This window comes from Sciurus vulgaris (genome assembly GCF_902686455.1).
Source record: "Sciurus vulgaris genome assembly, chromosome: 14".
NCBI lineage: Eukaryota > Metazoa > Chordata > Mammalia > Rodentia > Sciuridae > Sciurus > Sciurus vulgaris.
The window spans coordinates 72,098,268-72,123,483 of NC_136475.1; the positions used below are offsets into that span (position 1 = coordinate 72,098,268).

Sequence of the window (25,216 nt, forward strand, 5' to 3'; positions counted from 1 at the left end):
TACTTGGTGGGACAGAGCTGGAGGAAATAGGTCCTTGGGGGCATGCCCTAGAACTCTATCTTGTCCCTGGCTAATCATTCTCTCTGCTTCCTGGCTGCGAAAAGAACAGCTTTCCTCTGTGATACCCTTACATCATGATGTTCTGCCTCACCTTGAGCCAGAGCAACGAAGCTGGCTGAGCGTGATCTGAGACCTCTGAGACCATGAGTCCCAAATAAACCTTTCATCCTTTAAGTTGTTTTTGTCAGGTACTTTGCTCACAGCAACAAAAAACTGACTAATGCAACTATTAACTATAGAGTAGGACCCAGGTGCTAACTTAAAGAAAACTGATAACATATGAATGATTTTTATCTGGTAGAGATGCATATTATTTCTGTATAGTGAAGAAAATAATTCCAAAGGTTATACTTTAATTGCCCTTCAGGAAATTATATTCTGTAGAAAATTGTATTCATTGTCTTACGTTGTAGCAAAATACTCTAAAACTTTGTAGCTTAAAATAACAATAAACATTTATTATTATGGTTTCTGTGGATTAGGAATTCCTTAAGTAACTTCAGTTCTTGGGCAACTTCTTGTAGAAACAACTTTCACATGCTCTGTAGTAGTTTTGTTTTCTAGTGAGGAGTCTTTGGACATTGATCATCTATCTGTTTTCCTCCTCTTGTAAACATTGATGTTTGGGTTTATTTTAACCCTGTTTTAATTTTCAGCCTATATTCAAAAGGTGTGAGAACAACATGTACAACCATAAGAATGGGATCCTAATTAGAGTAAGTTATACTTCATGTATATATACTATGTCAAAATGTATGAGAGGTTCATACATTCACTTTGATGTGGCAATGATTTTATAGTTATTTAGGAGAATATCTATTTTTAGGAGATGCCTGAAGTAGTTAAGGATGAAATATCAATATCTGCCATATATTTTCAAAATGTATGAGAGGGAAAGGAGCCGGGATAGCAGGTGAAATTTTTTTTTATGATTCCAGCTTTTTCTTTTTCCTCATGGTGCTGGGGATTGAACCCAGAGTGTTGGACACCCAAGGCAGGCACTTGCCAACAGAGCTATATCCCCAGCCCATGATCCTGGCTTTTGAGTGAGTTCAATAAACTTTGTAGGGACTTGTAACTGTGGGATTTTTTTTTTTTTTTTTTTTTTTTTTTAATCTTCAAGACTAGCACTCAACTGTCATAGAGTTTCTGGTCATATTATTTGCCTGGTGTGCCCACAGCCTTCTTCTCAGAACCAAACCAGGCCCAGAAAACTTGAGGCACCAGCCGATGTGTATCCCTGTTCTTTCTATTACAGGTCAGAGGGTGCCCCTTCTCTGAGATGGGTCTTTGTTGCTGCCTGGTTTGTTGTTGGTGCTGATTGGTTTGTTAGGTATCAGGCCTGTTGAGTCCCTCTCTACCACAGTAGCTTTTGTCCCTGTCCTCCTTCAGGCCCTTCTGATCAGCCTCTGATGCTGTTGGTCATCTTTCCTCTATTGAGCCTAGGATTTTGAATCTTTCCTGGTTTCTGTGTTTTCCTGGTTTTTTGTTTTTTGTTTTATTCTCATTGCTGCTGAGTAAATGATTTATGGTAAGAGAATGCATCTTTTTCCTGAAACTTTTTTCTTTTTTTTAAACCAGAAGCCTCCAGAAAAGCTTTTAAAATGGTACAGTGAACATCCTATGAACCCTTTACCTGGAGTTGATATCTTAATATTCTGTCCTATTGTTTTATCTCTGTAGACAAATTGAAATTTTTTTTACTTAAGTATTTGAAAATATATGGCAGATATTGATATTTCATCCTTAACTACTTCAGGCATCTCCTAAAAATAGATATTCTCCTAAATAACTATAAAATCATTGCCACATCAAAGTGAATTAGAATTCATTCCATACATCATTTAGTATAGAGTCCATGTTCAGATTTCCCTGGTTGTCCCTAAAATGCCTACTTCATTTAATTTTTTGCGGCCCACGGGGGGCGGGGGGGAGTTCCGGGGGATTGAACTCAGGGGCACTCGGCCACGGAGCCACATCCCCAGCCCTATTTTGTATTTTATTAAACAGGGTCTCACTGAATTGCTTAGTGCCTCACTGTTGCTGAGGCTGACCTTGAACTCACCATCCTCCTGCCTCAGCCTCCAGAGCCACTGGGATTACAGGTGTGCACCACCTCGCCTGGCCTACTTCATGTAATTTTTAAACCAGAATCCAACCGGGGTTCATAACATCACATTTGGTTGTCATGGTGTCATTAAATCTCTTTTGAGCCAGAACTTCCCCTGCTCTTCATTTTCTGTTTTTTCAGAACATTTTGTTTTTAAAGTGCTGGCGACAATTGTCATGTAGAACACAGTAAAGGAAGCTTTCCTTATGCTTCAACAGATAAACTTAGATTCTGAATGAATGCAAATTCCAACAGGACTGCTAGTAACACTTTTAAAAGATAAGATCAAGTGAGTGGGGATTTTTGTGGATTTTTTTTTCCTTTCCTGTTTTTTGTTTGTTTGTTTTGAGATCTGGTGCTCTCCAGAATTTGGCAGCAGAATTTGGATTCAATCAGGAGGAAGTTATTTCCTGATAAACCCTTAAATGCCAATTAGTTTCCTATATTTACCCACCATCAGTAGTCTTAATGTATAATCAATCATCAAATAAATGATATACTTCTTATTTTTTAAAGTCAATATTTTTCCTCCTGTTTGCCTGTAGTGAACTAAGTTCTCTCAGCTAGTTTTTGTTTGCTTGGGTTTTTGAGTTGGCATCTCATCATGTTGCACAGACCAGCCTCCAAATCTGAGGCTTAAGTGATCCTCCTGCCTCTCCTGTAGCTGGGACCACAGACACACACCACTGTGCTCAGTCCCGTCAGCTGATGTTTTACATACATGTATGCTTTGGTCTATTTACATGGACACAATATGTGGATTTTTTTTTTTTTCTAAACTCATTTATATTTTATTCATTTGGTTCCTTAATTTTTCCTACCTATTTCCAAACAGAACAAGAATAACCAGAGTTACAAAACAAACTAGAACTAACCCTTGACATGCATAGTGCCTGGACTAAAAAAAGCTATATTTTCATTTGTATTTCCTTGTTTAAATAATTTTTGAAAGAAACTTTAGTTAAATGTTGGGTTCAGAGCCTCCAAAATATATAGCCATATAATACAAAGAAAGTCCGGGATCTTGAGACAATTTTTGGAAGAGAACCCCAATTAATTATAAGATAATATTAACATATAAGGTCTTTGCAAAGTACTTCTACATTTATTTTCTGGCCTGCTCTTTCAAGGACTCTCTGGGCTAGATGAGGACGGCAGTGAAATGTCTCTCTTTCAAATAGACGTGCCAGGCTGGCCCAGAATCCTGTGATTGTAAGCAGTGGATATGGGATTTAAATCTCATCATGAGTTGCATGCCAAAGGTACACTTAGTAATAGGATTTGTTTGAATTTACTTCCTCAGTCATTCTAGAGTCTTGTAGTCATTAATTTTGGCAGAAGTAATGTGTTTATCCTAGGGATACTTAAGCTTCCTGCCATCAATAATAGTTTGGTGCCCACTTCTGAGGCCTGCTTTCATTTTTTGTTTTTAATCGTTTTTGTTTTTGTTTTTTTGGTGGTGCTGCTGGGTATTGAACCCAGGACCTCATGCATACTAGGCAAGCCCTCTACCACTATGCCATATTTCCAGTCCCCTGCCTTCATTTTTAAACAGCAAACCCCTCAGACAATTGGAGAAGCTGCGACCAGGAAATCTGAGGACAGTGTCATCCAGGAGGCAGCCACTCAACACAGAGGGTTCAAATGCCAGTGACAGCTGCTCCAGTTTGGGCAGATTTATAAAAGCATCAGTCTCATCTGTACAACCTTCAATGAAAATTCAGTGGAAGCATCTAGTAAATCCTGCCCCAGTACCTAATATTCCCTGGTAAGAGTTTGGTTTTGGTTTTGGTTTTCACTTTTAAGGTGACAGTGATCATCAAACTTACAAAAGTCTGGAGGAAAAATCGTAACCACTCTTTTTGGCCCATCATGGCTTTGCCTATTTTGTCTATTTCACTCATTATGGCAAGTTGATAGATTGGAAGCAGAGTCACCATTGCTAATGATCACATTACACAATCAAAATTATAAAGCATCTTCATTATGACTCAAATTCCTCCTTAGCAAACTAATGATAGTTATGTGTGTGTGTCTACACATAATATGCACACATAGCTTATATACACTGAAACATTTGTTTTCGTTTTTGTCTTTATTTTTTACGCAAGGTACATTTAGTATCTTTGTTATAGGAAGGCTGACAATATAAAACTTTTCCTATATACGAAACTCATAAATATCCCAACTGAAAGTATCGAGTTAAATAATGCCTTTAAGAAGAAAAAGAACAGTCCAACATTTATTAACAAGTTTTTTCCCGAATTTTCTTGAATTGTTTTTAAACACAAGAAATGTTTCCCATACTTAAGTTGTCATTTTCTGTTATTGTGAACATGTCTTTCGCTGCGTTTATGAATAGGAGGAGATAGCATATTTACATGGAACCAACACCTGGAGATGGCTGAGGCTGCCCCCTGAGGTTTCAGTTCTCTTATTTTCTAACTTAATCACAACTCCCTCAACTAATAATTTTATTTATTTTGCAGTATTTCCAGTCTCTGAACCTATCTGGCACAAGTCAATTCTAGTAAATATGGAACCATCTTTTAAATTGCTGGAACCGCTTTGCCTTCACGTCCACAGACTGTCAGTTCCCCAGGGCTGAGACCAAGTCCGGCTTGTCTCTGGGCGCCTAGCACAGGCCCTGCCCAGAACAGGGGCTCAACATGTTTGCTCACAAAACTGTCCTCAACTCTCCTCACTGAAGAAAAGAGAACAAAGCCTTTGCTGAAGTGACTGCTCCACACAGACGCAACGTCAGCTTCACACACACTATATACACTTCAGCCTCCAAGTGGACCAGTGGTGGAACACACGTTCTGGCTGGGGACACAGATCCTTCCCTCCACCCTCAGGCTCAATCCCATCCGGACTTTGAACTTGAATTAGGGTCTCTATTTTCTAATCATTTAAGAAATAGACCCACATCTAGTTATTTTGGGTCACAGGAAGATATTTAAACTATTATTATTTTAAAAGTTCAAATAAAATATCAAAGGTAATTAATTATAATTTTCCTTCTATGAATATGCTTTAATTATGGATGATAATTTATTAGGAAGAATATAGAGTTATCTTTTGGAACCTAAGTTTTCTTTAAAAGCAAACAGGATTCTTAAAATTACTTTGGGCTTTTAAAAACTGGTGGTTGTTTTGCATTTCCACTGGTGGCTTGTTCAATGCTAAATTTTGTTGCCCAAACCTTGAATTGATTTCTTAATTAGTAGTCTTATTTCAGGAGTCTTAAGAAAGATGGGTGAGCTCAGTCAGATGGGACAGGGAGAGTTAATTTTCCCCCATGGCTACTTGAATATTAGGAGAGCTTTCCTGGCTCTGTCATGGCCCCTAGTGATGCAGAATTGGTTAAGACTTTGGTGATATACACATGTAACTTGTAACACATCACAGCAGCCACACGTGTGAGGGAGCAATGTAAACAGCTTCGCCTTTCAGCTGATCATAGAAAAGTTGCTGCACTCCAGGATCTGAAGAGCTTCCTCATCCCTCAGGAAAGGATAAGACTTGGTCCCATCCAAAAAGCACTCTAAATAACTCCTCATCACACACACACACACACACACACACACACACACAGTCTATAAAAATACTGAAATAATATTCTCACGAAAACAGCAAAGTCTGAGTTTAGAAAATGAGTATCAAGTACATGCATAGAAGTTTCCATTTAACCCGTATGTAAGTGGCTCTAAAGAAAGATGCATGAGAAAACTACTTGACTACATAGAGTTTGTGGCACCTAGCTAGGGACAGAGGAGGAGAGAATAAATAGTTCATAGTGAGGGCAAATCCTCTGTCCCACAGCCGCTCATGGTGATCCAATGACCTCAGGAGTCAGTAAACACCCAGAGGTTCTTCCAGATAACTCCCTGAGATTGGAGAGCTCTTCAGAGTTTCTTATCTTGCTCCTTCCCAAAGTCAACTTGATTGCCACCATTTTCTTCAGCCTGAAATCAGCCATCCTACAAAATAAATCGGAACCTGTTAGTACTGGGTCTCATTTCACAAAACAGGCAGCTTTTTAAATGAACTTTAGGGAACATCTCAAATGATCAGTACCTTGTTAACTCAGGATTTAGAAGGACTTCAAAGACCATGTAGCCCACCCAGCATATAGCATTTCAAAAACTCCATGTAGAGTCCAGTCATGTTTCCTAAAGGTACTCCAGAAAACAGTCTTTCAGAGGGTGCCTTGTTAAAGGTGTCTCACTTAGAAATCCACAATATAAATTTGTATATAAGACACCAAGAAAATTTGTAAGAAAAAAATTTACAGATGTAAATATACATCTACATGTAGGTATGTATGACTGTATGTATATGTCATATATAATTAATAGACATTGAATTTTGCTTATTCCAGTATTTCCCAGTTCTTCTTTGATAAATATTTGTTTGCTAGATTGGTTATTTTTTGAAATGCTGAGAATCAAACCCAGAGCCTTTTACATGCTAGGCAGGCACTCATGCCACTGAGCTAACCCACCAGCCCTGTTGGCTAGATTTAATTTGGCAAAGATAAGGAAAACAAAAAGGAGAATTATAAAGGAAATACATATATTAGTTCTGCCAAGAGAGTAATCTTGACCTACCCTTTAATTTGGGGGCTTAGTAGTCACTGTGCAATGATATCCACTGCTATAGAAATCGTTTATACCTTTATACTTTATTTAAAATTTTTTTTGTTCTAATTAGTTGTACATGACAGTAGAATGCTTTTATACCTATACCTTTATACTTTAAAATGAGTATAAATTCTGGAACTCCATTGAAGGCAATACACAGAAAACACAACTACTTTTTCTATTGCTATAGTTTGAATTTGTCCCCTGCAAAGCTCATGTGTTGAGAAATTGTTCCCTGATTCATATGTCAATAGTATTTGAAGGAGGGGTGGTTCTGGGAGGTGATTAGAATTGGAGGAGGTCATGAGGCTGGAGCCCATGATGGCATTAGTGGCTTTAGGATAAGAAGAAAGACCTGTGCTAGCCTGCTTGTTCTGTCTCACCAAGTGATGCTAACCTCTGCCTTGTTGTGATGCAGTAGTACAACTTTTACCAGCTGCCAGCAACTTGATATTAGACTTCCCAGCCTCCAGAACTGTGAGTTAATAAACGATTATTCTTTGTAAATTACCCAGTCTATGATAATCAGTTACAGCATCAGAAAATGGACTGATGTATTTGTCTTTATCATTTTAATTATAGGACTGGTAACTATCATCTGATATTTCAGATTTAATGCACAGATCATTTCTCCTCATGCTATTCATTGATCTTGCCTGGCAGAAAAATTCTTGAATTTGGAAATTCCTCAAATGAAATCAAATACTAGTGGTCAGTGAACCAACCCTATGATTAACCCTATGAGAGGAGAAAATTAAAGGCCTAAGAGTGCATTTGAATATAAAGATTCAGTTTCTAAAGAACAAAATTAAACTTTCAAAAACTAGGATTTTTTTCTGTATTTCCTAATAGTGATAATGTTTTATTTTTGTTTTGTTTTGTTTTATTTATTTATTTATACCGGGGATTGAACTCAGGGGCACTTAACCACTGAGCCACATCCCCAGCCCTTTTTTATATTTTACTTAGAGACAGGGTCTCACTGAGTTGCTTAGGGGCTTGCTAAGTTGCTGAGACTGGCTTTGAACTAGCAATCCTCCTGCTTCAGCCTCCCAAGCTGCTGGGATTACAGGTGTGGGCCATTCTGCCAGCCCTAATAGTGATTATTGATCAGGAAAATTTACCTAACCTGACAGACTATACCTATACAGTTCTATACCTAACAGACTGAATTTCTCTTATCAGGAGCATGGTTTAAGTCTCTTGGACTATGATAGGTTAGTAGAAGTGAGCTCATGAGCAATTTCACTGTTGTTAAAAAGCAGGTACTGCCCTGGATTCAGAGATGTCCACAAAGTCTACACCATCCTCTGCTATAGTGGGGGTCCTACAACTCCACCCAAAGAAACTTTTTCTGAGATTTCGGCGCCACTGTGGTGCTTGTAGAAGCAACCTCTGCAGGCTGTTAGTGCCTGGGATGACTAACAATGTCAGGCAGCATCCAGAAAACCTTGCACAATGATTCTCTGCTATTTTTTTTAAATTCACAGATACCCTTGAATATATTCAATGCTATGGACTCCTTCTTTGCCCATAAATAAGCATATCCATGATAATTTCATATAAAATAAAAACACTTTCATGAACTCTCCTAAAGCTGATATTTTTAGACCACAGATTAAGAGCACTTGTCCTAGGATATTTCTCTAGCACCAAATCACGAACTTTTTCTTATTCACCTTTATATTACCAATTTGAGCTATACAAGGCCAGTAGAAATGGAAGGCTAGGACTGATACATTTGCCAAGATGATCAGCAGGGGAAATGTTAAGCCAGTGTTGCAAATCTACAGAGACAGAAAGTAAATTAGCTGGTTTCTTAGGGTCAAGGCAAGGTGGAAGAGTGACAACTAAAGGGTTCAAGGTGTCTTTTTGGAATAATGGAAATGTTTTTAATTAGATTGCAATGATAGCTGCACAACTCTGTGAATATACTAAAAACTACTGAATCGTGTACTTTAAATCAGTGAATTTCATTGTAGGTGAATTATATTCCAATAAGGAGGTTTTTATTTTCTTTTGCTATTTGTTTTATTTATTTTTGGTGCTGAGGATTGAACCCAGGACCTTGTTCAGGCTAAACACATGTTCTACCACTGAACTAAACCCCCAGTTCCAATAAGGAGGTTTTTAAATTTAGTGCTATAGGGCTAGGCATGTAGCTCAGTGGTAGAACACTTGCCTAGCATACATGAGAGCCTTGTTCTATCCCTAGCACTGTAAAAAAAAAAAAAAAAAAAAAAAAAAAAAAAAAAAAAATTGCTGTGGTTTGAATAAATGTCCCCACTAAACCCATGTGTTAAATGCTTGGTCCTCAGCTTGGCTGTATTAGAAGGTTGTAGAAACCTTTAATAGGTAGGGCCTAGTGAGAGATTTCAGGCATGCCCGCCGAAGAACTGTAGGATGCCAGTCTCTTTCTTTCTCTTTTTGCATCCCAGTCATGAGGTGAACAGCTTCCTCCACCCTGCCGCCCTCCATGATGTGTCGCCTCATCACAACGCAATGGGCTTATCCAGCCAGGGACTGAAACCTCCAAAACCATGAGCCAACATAAACCTTATTTCACTATTAGTTGATTACTTCAGGTATTTGTTATACTGACAGAAAGCTGTCTAACACAGTTATATAAGAAAGGAAAAATAGCTCAGCAAGAACTTCTGATCAACTTGGCATGACTGGAGATACTATGTGGCCTCCTGATTGTCATCAACGAGGAGGGCGCTAGAGGGATTTTGGTTCAAGGCCATTGGGGTATTCCTCATTGTGGGAAACTATAGAGACTGTGTGCTTAGGTCTCCTGAGGAGTGGAATGTGGAGGACCACCCATAAGAAATAAAGAGCACTGAGCTGATTCGATAGAATCTCTGCCTAATCCAATACTCTGCTTATGAGAATGATTCAACAGGGAGATGATGGGCTGCCCTCCATGACATTTCTTTAAAGGTTAGGAGTATGACACCAATTTCCCTGAAATTCTTTTTTTAATACACTACGGACTGTTGACTAATGAACTTATTTAACTCCATCTTGAATCAATTTATATTTTCAGCATGTTCTAACAAATTTCATATGCATCCCAATTTATTTTGGATAATCTGAACATAATTCTTGTGTAGAGGCACAGCCTGTTCGATAGAACCTTGAGTTTTCAATGGACATTTATTTATTTATTTATATGTAGTGATGAGATTCAAACCCAGTGCCTCCCACATGCTAGGCAAGTGCTCTACCACTGAGTCACAACACCAGCCCAAAGACAAGGCTTTTGTTTTCATTGTATCCCCTGAGTTTGGGCCTTGGCTTTGTTTGAAAAACAAAGCTGATCTGAATAGTACCCTGACCTTTTGGATACATGCAAGAGTCATGGGTCTCTGGGGTAGCAAATCAGTACACACACATGACAATCTTTGCTAAGCTTCAGAACTCAATCCAGTGCAGTTTTATATATGAAGATACTGAGGTCCAAAGAGAAAAAATAATTTTTCCAGGGTCATATAACAAGCCAACAGCAACACTAACTACGATGTCTTCATTCCCAACCCAACTGCTTTCAAAATTACCAGGCTGTCTTCCAGACCCACAAGAATACTCATCTCTGCACCTTCAGCCTTCTTCTGGCTGTATTTGTGGTTTAACCCAGCACTGACCTCACCATCCTGTCTGGTCTCACCCTGACCTTCATCCTGGTCAGGTTCGAACTCAGTGCCTCGGTCTACAACATCCACGCCAGCTTGGACCCTGGGCTTCTCATTTTCCCACTTGGCAAAGCCTTTGTCCTTTGCTGCTTTGTCATGGAACTTGGATTTCATTTTGGGGAAGGTGTGGGATCCTGAATCTCCCCAGCCAGCCTCTGACCAGACAGGTTCAGTCTGGGTGGCCTGGCTGGTGGTGGCCCGCTGTAACCTCACAGAGATCTTGCGAGAAGAGCCTGTAACCAGGGTGATGGCTCTGCTGTCCAGGTCCCGGTGTCCAGCAGTGACTCCAGGAAAATCAAACACTTCATCCTGTACTGGAAGGAGAAAGAGGATGATGATTTTTTGACTTGTGTCTGCAGGACAGCAAACTATCAAAGTGAGTCCAAATAGCAAGAATCTGACACACAAGGCTCTAGAGGAACAGACAAGAGACAGAACTAAATGAGCTGCAGCCAAGTGGCATGTTAGTGAGACCAGAAAGCAGAAGCCAAGGGGATTAGGCACTGTGGATGGCCCTAAGAAAGGACTCTATGTTTATACTGACACCAACTGGGTTTAGACTCAGAACCCAAACCAGATGCAGAGGTTGGGAAGTGAGTGGCAAGACACAGTGGCAGGGAAGAAAGCAGAGGGCATTACCTGGGGGCAGCGAGGGGCTTCCAGGAAGTGACCCATGACTACTGCCCAAGGAGGGTGCCCGGGCAAATCTCCTGCAGGCCAGAACTAGGAGGTCTTTGCACTGTTTGTGACAATTGGCTCCGCAGTCTGAAAAATCCCAAATGTGTGACAAAGGATGAACATGAAGCTGCGTTTCTGGTGCCACTGCACTGCCAGCCCCCCCCCCCCCCCCCCCCCCCGTTTCTAGATTGAACCTCAGGCCCACAGAGGGTAGGCAGGGACTGGGAAAGGGCATTGGGCTCTTGATTACTGAGGCTCCTAAATGCTGATATATTTACTCAATTTGTCCCTCTACACAAGTCATTGACATGCCTACCAGGCAAACAAGCAAAGTCTAGCTCAAGAGGTTAGTTGTTTTTGCCCAAAACTAAATGCAAATCATGTGGGGCTGGGGTTCTTTGTCCAGCAGAGATGGAATCCCTGCAAAGAGGCTCATGGCCAGAATAATGGTGAGAAGTTTCAGCTTCTAGTGTCTCCGGGGGCCAGGGGCTGCCTCTGATCATTTCAGGTGAGATGTCCTCCATTCCACTAAATTGCTATTCTTTGTTTCCCAAAACCTTTTCCAGGGCAAGTGATTGTATTTTCTTCTTCTTTCCTTGGTATGGAAATAAATACAAGGTGGACATTTTGGCATGTTCCATGTTTGACTACAGCTTTGAAATGGTGTAAAGTTTCCCATAGGATGCTTTGGGTATGGAAGTAGAATATTAATTACTACTTGGGGTAGAAAAATTTGGCCATTCTGGAAGATAGTTCACAATTGTTTCACAGGAGGAGGACCCTGTACTTTATTTAAAAGTAGAAATGAACAGATATGATCATTTCAAAGAGTCCATTTCTCTCTTATCATCAAAAAGGACCTTTCTATTTTCAATATTTATTTCCCCCCAAAGGTCTTGGGTCAAATAGTCTTAATGACACGTTCACTCTCTTTTAATAGGTTGTTTCATTCTATGTGCAACTAAGGAAAAAAAAAAATGCTGTGTACAAATACAATCCAAGGGTTTAATTGATTTTCATCTTCATAAAAATCAGTTGCATGGTGTGTGTGTGTGTGTGTGTGTGTGTGTGTGTGTGTGTGTGTGAGTCTGTCTGTCTTTTAGGGGATGGAGGATACAAAACAGAAGAAAACTAATGACTACTGCTGGGAAATAAGATATTGCAGGATCTTTGCTGTTTGAAGTAAAGATCTAAGTTAAACCAAGGCACCAGAGGGAAGCCCTTGGAGGGACAGTCCTTCCAAGCACTCAACAGGGCTCCCAGGGAAGTTCAGGAAAGCTTTTCTGTTTATACAAAATGAGGACCAAATGCTGACAGATGGCTTCAGAAAAAGGCACCACAGAGAACATTCATCTGAATTAAGCATCCATCTGTGACTGCATTGTTTCCTTTAGTTTTTGTTGCTGGTGCTGGTTTTTTGTTTGTTTGCTAGGTTTATGGAGGTTGCTTGTTTGTTTTTTGAGATGGGGTCTCACTATGTTGCCCAGGCTGACCTTCAACTTCTGGGCTTAAGTGATCCTCCCACCTCAGCCTCCCAAGTGGCTGGGACTACGGATGTGTGCCACCAAGCCTGGCTAATTTTGTTATGTTTTCAAGAGCATTATCAGATTCTTAAAAGAACCAGTATATAAACTGTTTGTATAAAGGATTTAGCAACTTCTTAAACAAATAGCAACACATTCCTAAGTGCTTATTAAGCATGCATGCTGCATTCGTCAAGTATGTATTTATTCAGACATTTATAGATTTCATGATGTGAGATGAATATAAGAATGAATTCATTGAAAAGGACAAAATAAGTTTTAAGGTTTGTCCTCCTTTTTTTTTTTTTAATCAACATCTATGTGGTTTAGTAAAGAAAGAAATAGCTATGCTATGCAAGAGTGGGAAGAAATGTCCATGTATTACAAAATCGAGTGTGTGAGTTTTTTCTCTTGAAGAAAAAAGTTCTTATATTCAATATTTTAGTCAGGTCTGTCTCACGTCAAAATTCTCCCATTTCCCACCATAAACTGGATGTTTATGATTTACATGAGAACTGAAGAGATGAAGGGCTAGATTTATGCAGTGTTGGTTGATTAAAGGTAGTTTGCCATCCTCTTCTAACAAGCTGTAAAATTCTAATTTTGCTTCTCCCAGTCTCCATTAACTCTTTCCTGGACATGTTAACTCTTCAGTTGCCATTGGCCCAAGAGAACCCAAGTTCTCAATAATGCCAAGAGCACTTGTGGTTTGACTAGACAAATTTGATTCCTATCCCCAATGTCAAAAAAAATTTTTTTAAATGTTTTTAACTAAATGACATTTATTTACCTTTGCATTTGTATCCTTGCTTGATTATGCCCCAGAGCTGTAACAGAAGACAAAGAAATGTCAGGGAATCTACAGAGAAATCTGGAGAAGGAAATCCTGGTAAGTTTCATGGTTGATGCAGCACAAACAGGATGTAGCTGCTCTAACACCCTTCCTGTCAGAGAGAACCCTCTCCCAGCCTGTTCCAGCTGCGGTGATAACACAAGTTTTACTTCCCTTTTCTTCCTCAAAGCCAAATGGAAGCTGGGATGGGAAACTGAAGTTGGTGCATTTGTTGGATAATGGTCACTCAGCAAACCATTTGACCTTTGGAAGCTCCTAGCCCCTTTTGCCTTCTTTTTAATGGCACTGGCTGCTCTTGGCGCCCCCTACAGGACAAAAAGCAATTAAGAAGTGTGTTTGCCAATCGGAACTCTGCCAGGCTATTTTCTGAGTTGTATTTGTACCCTGAAGAATACAGAAGAGGAAAGAGGAAACAGGCTAATTTATTCACTTATTCGTTTTCCACATTTGCTCTATGTTTGGCCTGTGTTAGGATTGTGGGAGATATAGCTCAGATTCTGTCACACAAGGAATTAGCGACTTCTGAGTGGTTAATAAGTAGGAAGTGAGTGTTAAATAAGTGTTATTGGGCTATGCTCCTACACTGGGCCCCAATGGACCAGACTACAAACCCAAATGGAGTTACCCATGGTAAAGTTTTATATCACCAAGCTGAAACTAAACTGTTCATCTGACCTTCCTAGAAACCAGGAGAAATGAGAGAGAGCCACATTTCCCAGTCAGGCCAGTTTTAATTGGCATGATAATGAGATTTCTCTGCATGAACCCTAATACCAAATGAAGGTAACTCGAAAGCACTGATGTTAACCAGTCATTTTCCTACACCTGTCTCTGTTCCTGCCTCATGAGGAAAGTAGCTGTGAAAGGATCAGTCGGTTTTTGTTCTTTGTTCTTGCTTTCTTCAGTTCTTCTCTGTCAGTAAGACTACCCCCCTCTAGAGGCTGGGCTGATCGGAACATTTGTCTATTTTATGGCATGCAGTGTTGCCTGGTGCTAGAAAAAAATAAAACCACTTGGGGCTTTATTTAAGTGAAAAGGTTGTACTCTTGTCCTTTGACGTGACAGATGCCTCAGGAGAAGTCTGGGGGGCTGGGGCTCAAGGAGGAGCGTTTGTCCAGGCAGTCCAGGGCAGACTGCTGGTGGTGTCGTTGCCCTCCTGACAGATTCCTTGGCCATGTCCTTTTTTGTGCCTCCCCACAATTCTCGCACATGGGTAGCAGGGGCACCAAACACATCCAGGTGGACTTGGCTCAATTCAACAGCTTAACTGCAGTTGAAAATCTCAATTCCCAGACTTTCAGTGCTTAGGTTAGGTGGCTGTTGTTTGCTTAATAAAAAATGAAGCAGGGCCAGTGGACTTGGGGGCCAGCAGGAATGCCATTCACAATATGTTACAGGCAAACAACGGCCCTGAGTATGGGCACTATAAGAACAGCCAGTAGCTGCCAATGTGAAGTGACTCCAGGGTCAACAGGTTCCCTGTCCTCTTCTGGACCAGGGGTTTCCACAGCAGAAGCTCAAAGAGACACAGTATGAAGATGCAAATGCCTCCTGGGACAGGCCAACATTCTGCCTTGGGGACAGGAGGATTATTTGCCAACTAATTAGCAGCCAGGCTCAGGGGCCGAGGATGACTGAGAGAGAGATGGGGACAGAAAAGGGAAGTGGGTATTCAGAATCATCACATTCCATCAAGAGTTTATGAAGACCTTTACGATAACCTAACTTGTTTCTACATTATAAAAGATAAAGATGGAGGAAATTAAATAATTTTTAAGGCCCCACAACTTGGAAAACTGTGTAGTGATAAATTCTTCATGGAGTTCTTTTTAATAATAATAATGATAATGATGATAATTAACATTTATTGAACCCTTAGTATGTGAAAGGCCAGGCTTTAAGTTCTTTATATGGATAACCCACTTAATGCTCATGAAATCCTTATGGGATAGATAATAGTAGTCGCCTCATTTTTATAGACGAGGAGACTGAACTATCAGGTTTAACGTTACCTAACTTGTTTTTATATTATACAAGATAAAGATCAAGGAAATTAAATAATTTTTATTTAAAAATAAATCCCTCTGCTATCAGGAGGGGAAGTCAGGACACGGTTTGCTAATGCTTACTTAAAACCAGGAGAAAAAAAATAGCCAAGAAGAGGCACTGGGTCAAACTGGCATCCACACCCAGGAGAAGGTGACCTCATGTAGATGGATATGCAGGAGTATTTCCCACAGCATTCTGACCTGAGCACTTGGGCGGCTGGAATATGTGGAGTAATTCTGTGTGGTATAAGGAGCCCTGGTTGAGAGTCAAGAGACCCGGCTATGATTCGTGGTGTTGCTGCTAGTGATCCATGTGACCTTAGGGAAGTCACTTAACTTCAGATCTCACTTTCTTTATCTATAAAATATGGGGATTACCAATACTCTTTCAGTTCTGGAATCCTAATTCTGAAATAAATGTACTGCAGGGCAAGTAGTGACTATTTGTCTTCCTCACCATTAAAATGGAATTTATGTCAAAAGCAGAGAGTCCAGCCACCAGAAAATAGTTACTGGCATTTCTTTACAATTCTGTTCAATGACAGATCTTTAGAGTTATATTTGCAAATTCCTTAGAAAATCAAAGGACCTGGGTGAGTGTGTGTCCGCTAGTGTGCTTTCTATACAATCACAGGTGCTCCAGGAATGTAGCACCAGCACCTCTGCTCTGGGGAGTTAGGGGGAGGTGAGTGGTGCTTCCAAGACCGTCTTCCTGCTTCTACAGAACCAGTGCCTCAGAGGAAGAGAGAAACAGGACAGGCCTGGACAGCAGAGCTAAGACCTTAATAAGAGCCTTCTGACCCTCCCACACCACCAGAGGACAGATGAATCATTCCTGATTTTTTTTTTTTTAATACCAGTAATTGAACCCACTGGTGCTCTACCACTGAGCTATGTATCCTCAGCCCTTTTTATTTTTTATTTTGAGATAAGGTCTCCCTAAGTTGCCCAGGCTGATCTTGAACTTGCAATCCTCCTATGTCAGCCTCCCAATCTGCTGGGATTACAGGCATGTGTCACCATGCCTGACTCATCCTGACCTTTGACTGAGTCATGCCACAATCTAATAGCCTGACCTTTTGTTCCCTGGGTCCCACTTCACAGGATAGTATCACAGGGGACCCTGACTCACTTCAGCATTTTCAAATCAAGAGACTTCCAAAAATTCTCATTGGAATAGAGAAACCAGAGGCATCTGTTTTATAATAGAGTGGTCTGGCGATGCGCTCCCAGTACAGATACTAACAGAAGAGGAATTCTTGTTCCCTGGACGAGGTAAAGAGAGCTGGTTAGGTTGGCCTTTCTCCTTGACCACATAAGCTTCAGTGACCACCAAGGGCCATCTCTGATGTAACAGCTTCTTCCTATTCTCAGAGGGTAGTTTACACAAACTCCTGCCCTTGGGCTCCCCAGAGCTAGTTCTTTAAGCTTGGAATGGGAAAAATGTAATTTGGTGATGATACAACACATCAGCAACACATTCAATGGTTAACACTGGAACATGACTGCTGAAAAAAGCTAAAGTTGAGCTCTGGCACCTGGAAAAATAAGCAGCCATCTTCATCTTAGTACCTGGGTACTGGGTCGTTTTCACCTGTAACACCCCCATTTCCACTTAATATGGGTACCGACCAGAAGACATTCAGAGAAAAACAGTCTCTGTTAAGGTCAGGACCAGAAACTGACCTTGCTTCCCAGTGAATTATCAAGTATGGGGCAAGATCTTCATGTGTGGTGTAAGTGGAGCACAGGACTCAGAGTCAGAACACCTGGGTTTAAGTCCGAAATCTGATAATGATTAACCACAATCCTGAGGAAACGGGTTTAGCCTCTCTGCCTCTCTTTATGTTCATAGGCAAAATGGGGAGAATAAAATGCCTACCTTGAGTGTTTGTTGCAAAGATTCATTGCATTAAATGTCCAACGAAGTACTTTCGTTACTGTCAATTGCTAATTAGATATTATTTATTATTACACCTGTCTTCTCTCCAAAAGATTTTTTTTTCTTTTTGAGTTGGAAATTATTGAGCTATGCCTTGATGGGTTTCTAGTGATTAATGCCTCATTAAATGAGCACTGGAAGGATCTGGCTAAGATATATACTCCCCTTAATTGCAACCACTTCTGAATATTAGTGAGGCATGCCAGGTTCATTGGGCTAACACCTTTTCCTGGCAGAGGTTAGTAGACAAACCACTCTCTTGAGTGAACAGGCCTCACCAACTCTCCCTGACTTTGCCAGCCCTGCGTTCCTAGAATAGAGCTAAACACATAGATATTGCTTTTGCTTTTATTTCATCTTTCAGGGAGTCATCTCGGTTAACTCCTGATCCAAAGCCCTCTTGTTAGTGTATTGTTTTCCTGTCTTTTCAGAATGCTGCAAAAATAGCTACATATAAGAGAAAACAATGGAAAACAGACTTACAAATCCTGCACAGTGTTCACAGAAAGTTGGCTTGAGATAGGTCATCTCTTGAAAGTTATGGACAAATCCTGGTCCCATTTTACAGTGTAGCTGGGATTTAGCTCTCAGGAAGTAAGCCATCATTTCGTCTTTACTAATTAGGCCATCCCTGTTGGGAAAATCAGAGAAGGGAGGGAACTTTGAAAACCATCCCTTTAAGTAGTTGTCATCCTCACAGCACTCACCTGTCAATCCTTTGTGGCCAAGGAGGAATGGTCTCTCCTCTGTTATGTCAGAAAGGAGGGGAGGACTTCAAAGGTCACATCAAGAGTTCAAGGTCTTTTTCAGTAAGCAGAAGGCAGTGTGTGCATATGTGTGTATAGGAAGGACCACGTGTGTGAACACATGTGGGCTGTGTAGGGCTCAGAAAGTCTCCTTCACTATTGAATAGAAGCTTCCAGAAGGATTCTTTCTAGCTCTTGCTCAGCAGTTGGCTGCAGGAATTAGGCTGCTGAGGCAAGGCAGGAAACTGTACTAACAGGGCCCATCATTCTCAGAGTTTCCACCTGATGCCATCCAGGGTGCTTCCTCCGTGATCGCCTCTTTTATATCTCACTGGCTTACAGCCCCTTCACAACAGCAATTCTTCCAGAATTTCTCCACACAGAGCAAGCCTCCAGTTCCACCTCCACCCCCAACTCACCACATACCCTGACTTCGTGTTTATCAAAAAAGGTCAACTGGACTTGACCTAGGTTGAGTTGCATACTGCCTTCTCTCCACACAGGCATGTGGGGGGGGGGGGGTCACACCCTTCCTTGCCAGATCAGAATTCCTTCATAGCTCCTCTGTCCTCTCTTGGGTCCTCCTACAACATGGGAAGGGATGCTTTCGCGCCCCCCATTCTCCAGCTTCCATGCAACTCTGCTCCTTCCAGGCTCGGCTCAATCTCTTCGCCAGTTTCTTCCTCTCTTTACAAATATGCTTAGAATGTTCCCTTCTTTAAAAAAATTCTCTTTCCTCAATCCTGCCGCCATCTCCAACACTTGTCTTTTCTCACTTTCTTCTCTTGCTCCAGAAGTTTTCAGAGCCAGCGTCCACTGAACTCTTTCCCCAGTTACTTTGATTACTGTTTACTCCCTGCAATCAGGTTTCTAACCCTAACATTCTATTAGAACTGTCCACCAAAGACATCCTCAGTGGCCTTTTCTGAAATTGAAATCGCTGACCTCTTAGCAGCATGAAACGTGGGACAAGTTTGCTTTTTGACATTCTCCCCTCTGTGGGCTCTGGTTTTCTTCCTCTCCTGTTCCTCCTTATCTGGCTCTCCTATAGGATACACCTACTGTTTTCAGCTTCTCCAAGTGGAGAAGGAAGCCCCTGCAGGTTCATTTCTCACCTCCCCCTAAGTTTCCCATCAGAATTTGCACACTCCAGATTCAGCTAATGTGGCTGGTGCAATACTTAATCTGCATCTCTAGCCCTAACTCTTCTCCTGAATTTTGTACCATATCTTCAACACTTGGTAGACATCTCTTCCTGCATGGTCCACTCTCCTCTCAGAATCAACATATCTAAGCCCAACTCCACATTTTTCTTTCCAAAACACCATGCCCCAGGTTACCCTGTTGGTATGAGCAATACCATAATTTTTCCCCAGACTTGAGAATTTGAGATTCCCTCCTTCATCTATATTCAAAATAACTTGAATAATATTTACTAAAATTTATTAGTTTTATTTAACCTATTAATAAATTTTACTAACAAAATTTATAAAAATTAGAGTCATCTGGTGTCTTGCCCATCCCATGAAGAGTTTATTATCCTATGATCTCTAAATTAATTGCAAACACACATAAGGAGCCTGATTTCTTGTTGGAGTACATTCTTGGGGAAGAAGATATATATACCAGGAGGTTATAGATGATTATAGATATAGAAATAGATAGAGCTACAGGTACAGATAGAATCACTGAGTCATACAACCCAGTGGCACTACTTACTAGAATACAAAGTGAAGTGATCCCCAGGAGCAAAATCACCAGGCAGCAACCTGGCTCAGGCCCTTCCATGGCTTAATAGCAAAAGAAGGAGTGTTATAGTTTAGATATAAGTTGTCTCCCAAAAACTCATGTGTGAGACAATGCAAGAAAGTTTAGAGGTGAGATGATTTGGTTATAAGAACCTTGACATAACCAGTACATTAATCCAGTTGAATGGATTTACTGGGTGGTAACCACAGGCAAGTACAGGAGGTAGATCACTGGGTATGTGACTTTGAGGTGTATATTTTGTCTCTGGTGGGTGCAGTGGTCTCTCTCAGCTTCCTGTTTGCCATGTTCTGAGCTGCTTTCCTCTGCCACATGCTTCCGCCATGATGTTTGGCTTCACCTCTGTTGCAGAGCAATGGAGCCGACCATCTATGGACTGAGGCCTCTGAAACCATAAGCCAAATAGACTTCCTTCTCTAGAACTGTTCTTGTCAGGTCTTTCAATCACAGTGGCAAAAAAATCTGACTAAAACAAGGAGCAATGCTTGTTTAGCACGTGTACCATCTTTCATCACCTAGATCAGTTGTTTAAAATGTAGCTGCCTAGCTAGGAGTTACATTTCCCAGCCCTTCTTCAATCTAGGTGGGGGGTCATGTGACAATTACTCGCCAAATCAATTTGAACGGATATGATATGTGATATGTGCTTCTTCATCTTCTGTTTTCTCCTCTGTCAGCTATAGAATGCAGGGGACTCCAGGAACCTAGTGAGCCACAAACTCACAAGAATGGAAAGATCCTGGTCCATGAATTACCAGGAAAGGTAACACTGATCTGCCACCAGGTACACTGGGCACACATGAGTGAGAAAATAAAACTTAAGTATGTCAAGCTGTTGAAAGTTTGTAGTTTATCTACTACAGAAGCCAGTGGAATCTCATGGAAATATCCACGCACTTCTTCATAGAGTGATCCATTCTTCCTAGGCCTGTGGTGGCAATTTTCATGTTATCAATGGGCCATGAGTTCTCAAAATAGCGAGGCTAGTTTCTGTGAGTACCAGGCAGTCAGAGCTGGTTCCCGCATGGACTCAGTGAATCCACTGTGCTCATATACATCCTGGCTCCACCTTGAAATCAAAGAGAAAGACTGTCCCTAGACTCAAAGGGAAGTTCTAAAAGGATTTCCATCCGAATGAATGATGTTTTGTTGGTCTCAGAAAACTCCCAGTATGGCCTAAAATCTATGACTTCTTCCCATGTAATCTTCCATGGGAAGCAGAATAAAGTTAAACATTTCTTAAGATAACAGTTTCCAAAGAGTCTTCTGTGGATAAACAGATGCTTGAAATGGTAATAGGAGCTGCAGGGAGGTTTATTTGATGAATAAACAAACATATTTATACAAATCCATTTGTAAAACAGTGTGCCAGACATCACCCTGGAAGAGAGTCACAGTACAACGCACGTTAGCCCACTAAAAGTTTGGGGAAGTTGTGTGTTGAAAAAATCTATTTAATTAGATTTAACCCTGTGTTTCTTACACTTGACTAGTTGATGCTTTTTTTAAAAAATGCTAATAGGGGGCTGGGGATATAGCTTAGTTGGTAAGTGCTTGCCTCGCATGCACAAGGTCCTGGGTTCAATCCCCAGCACCACGGGAAAAAAAAAAAAAAAAAGTCCTAATAGTTACTTCTGTGTAACATAGTTTGGAAAACAGTACCTTAAAAAAACATGTTCCTTTTGAGACTTCCCAGTATTGATCACTCAAACTTCATGGTAAAGTTTAAGGTATTAGCTTAAGTTTCACATCTTCTGATAAAAGTCATATAAGCTTGGAATAGTTCAAATCTTCATTCTTAGGGGGAAAACATTTCTATAGCTATCTAGAGGTGTTGATATATAGAAACAGATGAGATAGAGATCTGGGACAGTCTGTTATGTCTATAGAACCAGCAGAGAAAATAGATGAAGACTGGAGAGAGATTTTAAGTCCATGTCTTATTTACATGTCACCGATAATAACAAACTAAGGGGGAAAGGAAAGAAAGTTAGCAGGTAGTTTTCACTTTGCAAAGGAAGTTTATGTTTCTAATAATGTAACTTGTTTAAAAGCATTTTTTGTTTAAGGAATATAATGAAGATGAATTTAAAATTTTATAGTGTTTGTATTCAAGTATCAAGGCTTTCATTGGTATGATTTACAGATTTCATTTTTTTAAATTCTCAAACCAACAAAAATATTAAAGGATTCTAATGTGACTTAATTTCAACATTTCATTGATCTAAAACCCGGCATTTTACTACAGATGATTTTTAAATTAGGAACTAATCTCACACAGTTAAAAATTCATCAAATTATTAATGTCAGGCTTTCTCGGCATTTTTTAATGAGTTGGTTTTTAGCATTTAAAGCCATTAACTGGGGCTGGGGATATAGTTCAGTTGGTAGAGTGCTTGCCTCGTAAGCACAAAGCCCTGGGTTCAATCCCCAGTACCGCAAAAAAAAAAAAAAAAACGCCATTAACTTCCTCAGCAATCCTTTGAAGTTAAGGAAATACATTTTTTTTCTTTGTATCTCAAAGCAACTTTTGAACAATCAAAGAAAAAAACAAAATTAGGGATGCTTCTTGACTATCTACAGGCACCATCTGCTTTCACGAAGATAAGTAATCTTAAAAAAATCTTATTCAATGAGTTTTATGATTACCCAAAAGTTCACTGAACCTGAGGACTTCCCCAAACTAGATCTAATTATATTTCTCCTCTACTGTTTTAATGGAGGTTTTTTGAAGTTGATAGCTAAGCAGTAGAAGTAATGAAAGCAATGGAGAGCCTGGCTAATTTGCAAACAGGCACTTCTGATGTGGTCTGCCCTGTTACTCCACCCAACTGTTCATGTTTACAGACACCAAGAAAAAATACCAGTGAAAAGTGAGACTTATCAAAGCACTAAGGTTGAAGCTTGTCGAGATGGAAACTAGGTTTCCCTGTTCCCCTCTGATAATTTTATGCTTTAAAATAAATTTTATGCTTTAAAGCTTTGTGCTTTAAAATTTGTATGAAAGTATAATAAAATTAAAGCTTACTGATCTTTGTCCAGCACACAGAAGGAATCCAAGAAGGGAAAATTGGCAGCTATACTTTCAAAGTCCTCTTGTGAGATGTATCCATCATGGTCATGGTCATAGTTTCTAAACACAGACTGCCAAGGAAAGACAAGTTGTTTACCAAAAGGTGATTTATGCATCAGATTCTCAACTTTTATTGTGAAAGCCATGATAGCACATTATCCTTTCTATCAAAGAGCTTAGCATCTAGACGAAGATGACTCAATCAAGAAGACTTTATAGGATAAAAAGATACGTGGTTTTGCAGGGGATAAGAACAGAGCCATATGAGGGTGGGGGTATAGATTAAGAAAGATTTTCTAAAGAAAGCAAAGTGTACACTGAGAACCCAGGGTTGAATAAGAGTTAGGCTGGGTGAATTGAAACACCATGACAAGAGAAAACGAAGCTTTAGCAGTATGGAGATTACTCAGAAAACTTGGAATGGAACCACCATTTGACCCAGTTATCCCACTCCTCAGCATATACCCAAAGGACTTAAAATCAGCATACTATAGTGATGCGGCCACATCAATGTTCATAGCAGCTCAATTCACAATAGCTGAACTATGGAACCCTTCAATATATGAATGGATTAAAAAAAAAAAAAGTGGTACATATACACAATGGAATATTACTCAGCCATAAAGAAGATTGACATGATGGATTTACCAGTAAATGGATGGAACTGGAGGTAATCATGCTAAGTGAAATAACCCACTCCCAAAAATCCAAAGGCCATATGTTCTCTCTAATATGCTGATTATGTACTGAGACCTCTGAAACTGTGAGCCCCTGAATACATTTTTCTCCTTCTACTTGTTCTTATTGGGTCTTTTGATCACAGCAGTGTAAAAGCTGACTAAAACAGCATGTACACAAACATACACATTTAACCTGGATTTCAGTCATATGTAATATTTTTTTCTTTTTTCCATTCTTTTTTCTATTCTTCTTATTTATACTGTCCTACTTTGAAACCCACTTTTTGAGTATTTTGGGAAGTAGGGAAGGCATATATTAATGAATTAATTTAAAATATGACTAAAAAGGGCATTTAGCACCCATGGAAAGGTTATCTGTAGATAATTAAATTGTGCAAAATCACATAACAGTTTTTGCAAGTGCATATATCAATACTTAATCCATAATCAGAACAGCTAATATTTGGGAGTGCCTGTCAGTTGTAGTCTTAACACCATATTTATTTAGAGTGAAAATAGAAGATTTTTTTTGTGGAATAAAATTTAGTATGAAAATTCACAAGGAAATCCAGTCTTTCATTTGATTAAAGAAACAGTAGGCAATTTTGCCTGCACTAGGCCAGACTTCCCCATGAAATTAGAATTGGAGAGATGGACACAGAAAAAGGAGGTAAAAGGGAGAGGGTGGGGAGAGAGAGAAAGAAGCTTGACTCCCCAAGAGAACAGAGGAAGCAGCCTACAGAAGAAAGTGGGAATGGACCGGCCTTCCATTCCTGGTTCACTTTCCTGAGCTGTATCTACATCCATGTGCTGCCCGAGACCCCTGGAGCCTTTCTGCGCTTTCCCCAGTGGCGAGTTTGGTCTGTTTCCACCCCATCTTAAGGCCTCCACCGGACCTTAGCACCATCTCAGCACTTTTCCTCAGCAAAAACCCTTCTGCACCACCCTTTCTAATCTTTTTCTTCCTGCCTCACTCCACACAACTTTTCTTTCAGTGCCTCACAGTTCCCCGGGTTATCCAAAATGTAGAACATTCTTTCTTTTTTCTTTAAACTTCCTTTCCCAGCAAAAAGCACATTATATGCCACAGACTCAGTCCTATTGTAAGAGGAAGCACCCACCCACTGAAGGAGAGCTTTAGTCAGGGGTCACCATTTCCTGTGCCTGAAATGTTTCCATCTCCCCGACCTTGGCACTGCTACTCTACTTTCTGTATGAAAAACTCTGACAGAGCTTAGTCCCACCTCAGGTCAATTCTCTGACCTCAGTGGCTTTGTGCTGCTGTGTCACAGAACCCCCAAACTGAACAGCCGTGAACCAATCCAACATGCAAGATATTTTCCTGCCCTTGAGTCACTAACTGAGCTGGCATCGTGACCCAGGTGGATTTTCCAT

General features: G+C 40.3%; 1 protein-coding gene across 7 annotated transcripts in view; it reads right to left on the reverse strand.

The window, feature by feature from the left end:
• Positions 1-4,385: 4,385 nt before the first annotated feature.
• Positions 4,386-25,216, reverse strand: part of RASGRP3 (RAS guanyl releasing protein 3) — a 110,373-nt gene continuing 89,542 nt past the window's right edge. For 6 of the 7 annotated variants that reach the window (XM_079109955.1, XM_079109958.1, XM_079109957.1 and 3 more), the window contains 6 exons: positions 23,097-23,212; positions 18,039-18,186; positions 13,503-13,539; positions 11,151-11,276; positions 10,418-10,825; positions 4,386-6,153 (listed from right to left, as the gene is read on the reverse strand). In XM_079109955.1, coding sequence (XP_078966081.1) covers positions 6,134-6,153; positions 10,418-10,825; positions 11,151-11,276; positions 13,503-13,539; positions 18,039-18,186; positions 23,097-23,212 — 855 coding nt within the window. In that variant the 3' untranslated portion in view covers positions 4,386-6,133. The remainder of the gene's footprint in view (positions 6,154-10,417; positions 10,826-11,150; positions 11,277-13,502; positions 13,540-18,038; positions 18,187-23,096; positions 23,213-25,216) is intronic. The other variant, XM_079109956.1, reaches the window with a different exon arrangement.